At 47.2% G+C, this 8706-nt stretch overlaps 2 protein-coding genes across 2 annotated transcripts; one reads left to right on the forward strand and one right to left on the reverse strand.

The window, feature by feature from the left end:
* The first annotated feature begins 3800 nt into the window (after nucleotides 1-3800).
* On the forward strand, nucleotides 3801-5236 carry PATE2 (prostate and testis expressed 2). Its single transcript, XM_014543401.1, has 3 exons — nucleotides 3801-3852; nucleotides 4524-4652; nucleotides 5041-5236. Exons 1-3 carry the CDS (start codon nucleotides 3801-3803, stop codon nucleotides 5175-5177), a joined length of 318 nt encoding a protein of 105 aa, XP_014398887.1. The 3' UTR covers nucleotides 5178-5236.
* A 722-nt stretch (nucleotides 5237-5958) lies between these two features.
* On the reverse strand, nucleotides 5959-8347 carry PATE1 (prostate and testis expressed 1). The gene is made up of 5 exons (XM_014543405.1): nucleotides 8267-8347; nucleotides 7921-7956; nucleotides 7215-7259; nucleotides 6869-6985; nucleotides 5959-6165 (listed from the first exon to the last, which is right to left on the reverse strand). Exons 1-5 carry the CDS (start codon nucleotides 8316-8318, stop codon nucleotides 6032-6034), a joined length of 384 nt encoding a protein of 127 aa, XP_014398891.1. The 5' UTR covers nucleotides 8319-8347; the 3' UTR covers nucleotides 5959-6031.
* Nucleotides 8348-8706: the final 359 nt, after the last annotated feature.

The following is an 8706-nucleotide window of genomic DNA, read 5'->3' on the forward strand; positions in this document are numbered from 1 at the left end:
CATACTGAACTAACTCAATGACATGCTCTTTAGTTGTAGGAACAATATGTTCAATAAAACGTATCAAGTCTGACATTTTGAGACATCAGGCATAGATTGCATGAAATAAGGTCTGAGCTCAAATGCCCCCAAATTTGCAATCATCCTTGCTTGGGACGAGAGCCAGATAGGCTTTAGATATGAGGGAATTGGGTCTGGAAAAAAAATTGATTCTAGAATGGAGAGAAAGATTGTGAAGTCTTTTCTCCACTCTGCCATATTTCTGGTGAGGATGTTACAAACTGGATGGAATGTTTCAGGACTTTCCAAAGGATTAGCAAGAAGGCAAACCCGTGAGCCTTTGGTGCTTGGGTCTATAAGGTTATCAGGGCATTTCTTTTGTTACTTGTTTTCTCTGCTTTGTCTGTTTAAAGACAATGACTCTAGAACAGTGGTTCTCAACCTTCCTAATGCCGCGACCCTTTAATACAGTTCCTCATGTGGTGGTGACCCCCAATTTCATTGTTACAAATTGAACATAATTAAAGCATAGTGGTTAATCACGAAAACAATATGTAATTATATATGTGTTTTCCGATGGTCTTAGGCGACCCCTGTGAAAGGGTCGTTCGACCCCCAAAGGGGTCGCGACCCACAGGTTGAGAACCACCATAGCCAAGGAAGTGTTTACACAGTTTCCACCATTCTTCTTTCTAGGCTCCCTATGGCAGATGCTTTCTGAAAGGCTCATTGAGTTTTGAATCTCTTTTCTGCTGGATTATTTCCAGGGAGGATTATGGAATTTTGCAACTCCACCCAGGCACTGGGATCCTTTGACCCGCTCTGCATTCTCCCACAGTAACTCATCCATCAAAGTTCCTCTTAAAAACAATGTTGTTCTCCAGTTAGCATGGAGTAGGGGAGAATAGGTATTAGAACCTATTAGGAGAGGCAATGTGGTGTAATAGAAATAGCATTTTCCTCGGAGTCTGGAGACCTGTGGTTGACTGCAATGCAACTCATGGTGTCTCTACCAAGCCACTTATCTATGAAGTGGGATTTCGAGCGTTTTTAGGATCATTTACAACTTTAACATTCTATGGCTCTATGATGTACGTCATGAGGATGGGTACCAATTCTGTTATTTTGACCTAGCACTCTGCTTCGCACACGGTGATGAGCTGAACATATGGTGACTGAGTGCGGAAGTGAACGGATGAAGGTGTCCATCTCACCTGATTCCAGTCTCCATAACTGATAGAGTCAGTGGGGCACAGCGCCCAGATGAATGCACTCCCATGCGAAGAAGCTGCCACTCAGCATAGATGCCGTTCGCCCTGCTCTGGGGAGATGAAAGCAGAACATCGTGTCCTTGTGTTCATGGTCCCTCTTGGCATCAGGATGGGGGCTGAGATCTTGGTGATACCACAGATGAGCAACCTCCTAATCTGAGTTTCTAAAAAGAAAGCTCGGTTTGAAAAGGTTGGCACATTTCTTTTTTTTTTCTTTTTTAATATGCTTTTATTGATTTCAGAGAGAAAGGGAGTGGGAGAGAGAGATAGAAACATCAATGATGAGAGAGAATCATTGATCAGCTGCCTCCTACTGGGGGATCCCCTACTGGGGATCGAGCCCACAACCTAGGCATGTGCCCTGACCGGGAATTGAACCTTGACTTCCTGGTACATGGGACTCAACCACTGAGCCACACCAGCTGGGCTGTCATGTCTCTTCAGCTTCCTTTAAACTGGAATATTTCTACAGCCTGTCCTTGTCTTTCGTGATGTGATATATATATATTAAACAGTCCTCCCTCTTTTAAAATGCAGCATTCATCATTCATTTGGGGGGTGTTTGATAATTCCTCATGATTAGATTTAGATGGTCCATTCTGGGCTGAAGTACTGCATGGGTGCTATTGTGTTCTTCTTTGTATCATATTTAGAGGCACACAATGTCTATCTGTTCTTCACTGAGGATGTAAAAATACATTACATTTTATTTTAAAAATTTTATCATAGCTTTATTGAGTTATAATTGACCTCCAAAAACTGCACTAATTTAGACTGTATGGTATAATAATATTTGGCATGTTCATAATTGTGACACCATACCAAAACCAAGATGGCCAAAAGGCCCAGGACAGTCCAACTGGTTTTCACGATTGCCTTTGTAAACTTCCTAAGTAGCACAACGCTTCACTTTGAAGTGTCAAGATGCATGCTGCCTACTATCTCAGGACTCTAGCTGGAATGTAGAAAGAGCTTCATTTTTACATCCTTATTTTAGTTCCCCCAAAATCAATCTGATAACCTGGTTGCTACGTGAAAAATGGACTGGAAGGATGCATGAGAGGATGTGGAAAAATCATTATTCACTTGTTCCACAAATACAGTATTTAGGGGGTGTCTCCTAAGTGGGGAGTGTCCAGATGTTGGGAGTGCAGCGGTCAATGAAACCAAACCCCTGCTTTGTTCTAGTAGAGGAGTCAAGCAAGTCACCAAATAGATACGTACAGTCAAGTAGTGAGAAATTCCATCCTACACGATTAGGACACAGTAAACCCAGCAGCAAGACCAGTGCATGGTCCCCTTTTTTTTACCACATGCCATCACCTCCAACAGCATGCACCTTTGTGCCTTGGTTTCCTGCTTACCCAGATCACTGCAACCCATCACAGTGTGTCAGGTCTTTTGACAGCTCCGTACTTTGACATATGCTATTCTTTTGGGTGCCTGTCCCTACTCACTTCTTAAAAAAAAAAAAAAAAGGTTTTGATTGATTTGAGAGAGAGAGAGAGACATCAATGTGAGAGAGAAACATCCATCGGCTGCCTCCTGTATGCCCCCTACAGGGGACTGAGCCCACAGCCCAGGCATGTGCCCTGTCTGGAATCGATCTGGAGACCTTTTGGTGCATGGGACCACACCCAACCAACTGAGCCACATCAGCCAGGGCCCTACTCACCTATTTTAGCTAGCACATTGATAGCCCGAAAAGTCCTGTCCAACCACTTCTTTTTCAGGGAAACCTTCCCTGGTTAGACAGTCAAATTGGAGTGTCCCTCATCTCAGCCCTCATAAACAGCCTTGCTTGATGTACCTGTGGTCCCTAAAACAAGGCTTTAATGTCTGTGAGACCACTAACTTGTGTCCTAGTTCACTGATCTTCTCTTCCTGTGATATTGTCATTTGGTCTGTATTTTGTAATTATTTAATTACAAAACCAATCACCTGAAAGCAAACCAGACAAATTTCACCTCGGCTTACCTTTTCCCTGATGTCTCCCTCCCCTGCACCACAGAAGGGGCACCCCAATGCTCCCCCACATGCAGACTACACCTGGAATCCTGAGCTTATTAGGTGAGACAAAAAAAAAGTCTGCGATTATTCTAAAGAGAACAACTAGGTTAGTGAAAATAGCTAAAAGGAACTAAGATGTCCAAATCCTGTCTTGATATATTTGAAAGGTTAAAATATGAAAGAGAAATTTGACTTTATTGCATAGCTCAATGTATACTAGAGGCCTGATGCACGAAATTCGTCACAGCTTCGTCCGGAAAGTCGTTCAGCTGTCTGGTCTAATTAGCATATTATGCTTTTATTATTATAGATGTTGGCTCATTGTTGAAGAGAATTTTAAACTAGATGCCTTAGGGGTAGTGAGACTCCAGTGGGTGGTTTTGTTCTGGGAACATTGAGGTTCTGTCTGTCCCAGAATTTTTATGATTCTATAATTTAGAAGAAGTGCCCAAGGACAGATCACTGGAGGAGATTAACCAGCACGTTCCTCAGGAAAGTGCACACGACCCAAGTCCAAGGATGTTCGCTCTGTTTTTGCTGGGCCTGGTCTCTCTGATCTGCACCAATAATGGTAAGTCCTGGAGACAGAGGGGCAGCTGGTTGTTGCTTAGGAGATGGGCAGACATTGGGGGAGGAGAAATTTCCAGAATTGGCTTTGGGACTTGGGCAGATTTATGTGGAATTATTTCAAGGAATACTTTTCTTCTTTTCACAGGTGATCTTCAGAGGTATCTCATAGGTACGACCGTGCCTAGTCTGAAGTCCTTGGTAAACATGTCTTTTGTGACGTGTTTAGAAGTAAACATCCCCTCCATCTGCAGAGAGGGCTAGAAAACATTCTTATTATAGAGTCCTAGGATTTTTCTCTTCTCCCAGACCAATTTAGTCCACTCCAGACCAATTTAGTCTATTCCTTTCCATAAGGAGACTAAAATCCACTTTGTTACTCCCTTTTCCTCCTTACTGGACAAAAGTCATCTAGATTTTGACTTGACAAGGGGCTAAATCTTTGGGGTGGGCGCATAGATAAATTTTATAGGGACTCTGACCTTTTGAAATCATACGCAACATTTGATGTATGTCTGTACATGTTAGCTTTCACGGAGATTATTGAAGGATTTGATGGCCTAAGGAAGAGTAGGAGCCATGAGGCAACAGTACATTCCTGTAGAGAAGCCCCCCAGCCTGGAGAACCCTCTGCTGAGTACATTCTGCTTAAGCACCTCTTTCTGTGTCTGGCAGAGCCTTCCGTACTATGTTATAAATGTAAGAAATTTCATCTTGGGTTATGCTATGACATCATGGACTCCTGCACCCTGAAGTTCCAGCAGTCCTGTGCCATCGAGAACATTTACATCCTCACAAAAAAAGGTAGTGTGGGGTGCAGTGTGACTGAGAAAGACCCACCTCCCCCCCTTGGACACTCGCTGTTCTTTTGCCCTCACTCAGAGGGTGTGAGAGAATGGGCTGGGGAAGGAAGGGGTGGTCCTCTAGAGGGGATGGCAAATGCCCCTGGGGCACCTAGACACATCCATTATTGGTTTTCCCGAAGACAGCAGTGAGTGAAGAAGCCACTGATGTGCCTTCTTGGTTAGGGAATGAAATCCATGATCTGGGTCAGTAGTTAGTAGACTCAGCTTTGTGGCTCATCTGGGCTCAGGGAAAAATTAGTGAGGCTCTGAAGAGAGGTGGGTCCTAGGAATACGGTAGGAGGAAACAACGTCATTACAGTGGCATTCCCTCTCTTTCACCTCCTCAGGGCAGAGTATATACTATTATTCAATACTGTCGTGTATGACCAACTGTGAGGATGTCAACTTCTTGGGTTTTGAGAAGAGGACAGAGCTCCTCTGTTGTGACCATAGTAACTATTGCAACCTCCCCGAGGGATCCTAGCTCCGCGTCTCTCCTGGGTTTGGGGTCATTGTTCAACTCCCCATTCCCTTTATTTCCTCCCCACAAACCTTATTTTGCACTCCTCTTCGAACAATGACAGCGAGTGAGAAAGCCAGCTGATAGTGAAAAGGGTAGCAGTCATAAGAAGAAATAGAGGAGGGTAGCTGAGTCTCATTCACTATGAAGTGTCTAATGGAGATAAAAGAGGACTCACTCTAGCTTCCCAATATGCTGGCAACGTGAGCCACATCTTTGTCTGGTAGAGAGCTCTTTGGTGGTGGGGGTAAGGTGATGGGGGGCGGAGTGTGGGGGGGAGCAGGAATCAAGCTAGAACACCTGGGCAGGCAGAGGGATAAAGCATCAAGGAAAATTTTTGAGGGCATTTCAGTTTATGGACACTAAGATTTGAGAGACAATTTGGTGTGAGTGCAGTGATGATGGCCCTACCTAGCCAGGTAATCAGGTAGCCATGTAGGGATTGAATTGAGAGTGGAGACCTTGCCCTAGCCGGTTGGGCTCAGTGGATAGAGTGCCTGCGGACTGCAGGGTCCCAGGTTTGATTCCAGTGGAGGGCACATGCCCAGGTTGTGGGCTCGATCCCCAGTAGGGGGCGTACAGGAGGCAGCCAATCAATGATTCTCTCTCATCATTGATGTTTCTATCTCTCTCTCTCCTCCCTTCCTCTCCGAAATCAATAAAGATACATTTTTTTTAACTTAAAAAAGAGAAAGGGCTTTTTCTTACCCATGAAGAAGACAGAGCCATGTGTTTGCAACCTGAAATGTGTTTATTTAGGAAAGCATTCTGAAGAGGCCGTGGCAACAATGCCCCCTAGAGGTGGAGCCACAGAATTTCTAGATGAGTTCATTACAAAAGTCAGAGCTCCTGCAGCACCGGAAGTCTACCAGGTAGATGCTCCATCTGATGTTGTTCACGTTCGCACAGTTCTTCAGGCAGCCCGCGAAGATCAACCACAGAGTACCGTCACCTGCAGGGGGGAGGAGAAACATCAGCACAGAGGTGCCTACCCAGAAACTTCTGTCCAGACCACCCCGGCACAGGAAAGCGACCTCGGATCGTAGTGTAAGGCTGTGTTATTCAAATGGAGAGAATTGGAAGATGCTGCTGGCTGGAGGCTTCCCAGACGAAAGGCAATGGCAGAGGAGTTGGGAGAGAGGGTTGGGGGTGGAGAAACAATGCCAGCAACAATCCTGGGGTTGCCAAAGCAGACGCTTCCATCGAGAATCAGCACTGGTGTAAGAGCGATAAATGCCAAGGGATCACTTAGCACCAAGGGTAGGCGATCGGAGAAGTCATGATGCTTAGTCTTACCCATTGAGGGCTATGTAAGCCAGTCGCTACTGCTGCTCGCAGCTCCTCTGTCTCCACAGCTGAAAACCACCCGGGAGGACTTGCAGGCAGAGACAAAGACACGGAGCTGCCCTCCAGCCAGTTGCCTCTCCCCTGCTCCCTTCGGGCTTCTGGAAATACTGGCTCTCTAGCTACAGACCCACCCCTTCCTTCATGGTCACCCTCATCTAGTTTCATTCTGCCATATGATGTGGGTGGAGGTACCAGCCACTCAGAGCTGAGATCGCCAGGAGTGAAAGGAGCCCCGCCTCTTTCCTCTGGCTGACACCTCCCTGTCTGCTTCCTTCGCCCCTCTTTCCTTCCCCCTACCCACAACTTACTTTTAGAAATCCTCCCAACTGTGCAAGCCTCCTCCGGTGTGGCATGACATATCCCCCTGCCTCTGTAGCATCTCTGCCCTGGAAACATGATGTGGCACATCTTGCACTGGACAGTGTCTGTAATTTGGACCAGAGAGGAGGGAAGTGGAAGCGAGAGCAGCTCTCGCATGCCCTGGGAGGACCCACCTCCCCTTTCAGGCTGGGATTCGGCAGAGGTTAAGCCAAGACAGGCTGTGGGGTCTGTGGTCTCAAGAGCCTTAGTCTGACAAATACGGGAGGGGAAAGACACAAAAAGAGGAACAAAGCCAAGGCTGAGGCCACCTGCTCAGGTCCTCCTCATACTCACCAAAAAATTTGCTTTTTTCAATATAGAGGTGCTGCTGGTAATTGCCTGCGCTGGCAAAGAGAAATGGCACGTGAAGCAAACCTGCCCTTTTCATCCTTGCCGTGCCCGGGGTCCATCCTCTCTCTAACCTGGAGCCACCTTAGGCCATGTCTATCCCTCCGGAGCCTGAACACCTATCTCACGACCCCTTCACGCTCCTTCCCCACTTGAATGCTCTTCACCTGTATGGGGCCTCTCAGACTCCCCTCCCCGTTCTTCTAGGACGCAGCGCAGACCAGGGGGAGACGGGGAAATACACTTCTTTTTTCTTTTTTTTTAAACCTCACTCTCTTCTTTTTAACCCACCCTATGTGGCTTTTACCCACGTGTTGTCTGGAAGCTGACGATAGGAAAAAGCATCTGATAGCCGTTACGTAGGTACACTTTGGATTTAGCCCACTAGTGCCTGGAACGTCTCCCTTTCCACTTTCCCTCGTTCTTGTCCTTTATTAACTCGCCCTAAGCCTTGTCAGCTGCTGTTCATGTTAGGAGGTCAAACTTAAAACCAGCTCCCACCCCAGCCCCCTCCTGCGGGAATAGGTTGCTGGGTGTTCAAAGTCTGGGTCTATCTCTGGTTCCTTTCCATCCCCAAGGCCTGCCCTGCCCCTCTCATCTCCTCCCTCCTCTAACCTTCCCCCTCCCCCACTACTGATCCATTTCTACTCACCTGCATATTCTCTGTTCGTAAATGACCCAGATAGTACTGTTGGGGGAAGAGAGATACATTCTCAGCAGACCTTGTTTTAACAAGTCCCACCTCCAAGCTTCTGTGAAAATTCTCTCAATTCCTTATAACCCATCAATTTTTTCCTGGGGGGACGGGGGGGAGGCACGGACAGAAGCTATGGCTTTGGTGAGATCCCAGGGACATGATGCCCTGAGGTGGAAGGCATGGCATTGGAATGGCAGTTTCTGGTGCCCCAGGGCTCCCCTAAGAGGACCTCTGTGGTGGGAACCCTGACCCATTCCAGGACCCTTCACACGTCTCTCCAACCGTCACCCCTGGGGCTCACCTCTGAAGCAGCAGAGCAGCACAGGGAGTCCCCGCAGGAGGGGCCTGTCCATTGTGGAGGGAGAGAGGAGTAGCTTAGGGCAGGAGCTGAGGTGCCTATTTATACACCTGCCAGGTGGGGCTTCCCCAGGAAGGGCTAGGGGCGGGGACACTGCGGAAGTCCTTCAGAGACTCCCCTGCTTCTAGGGACCAGTCATTTCCCTTTCGGCACATTTCGGGAGAGGGACTGGCTAGACACATCCTGGCCCTGATTTATTTCAGTCCTGCTACTCAGGATTTCCCATGTCATGTTCTACCACCTTTTCTTTCTTCCACACGGTGGAGAGTACAGGGTGGGTCAGGGCTGGGCAGGTAGGACTCAGACATCCTCACCAAGGTGCTCATTAAAGCAAGGAGAGCATGAGTGCAGATAACTGGAAGGCAGAAAGGCCGATGCCTCTA

This window comes from Myotis brandtii, unplaced genomic scaffold (genome assembly GCF_000412655.1).
Source record: "Myotis brandtii unplaced genomic scaffold, ASM41265v1 scaffold325, whole genome shotgun sequence".
NCBI classification, from domain to species: domain Eukaryota; kingdom Metazoa; phylum Chordata; class Mammalia; order Chiroptera; family Vespertilionidae; genus Myotis; species Myotis brandtii.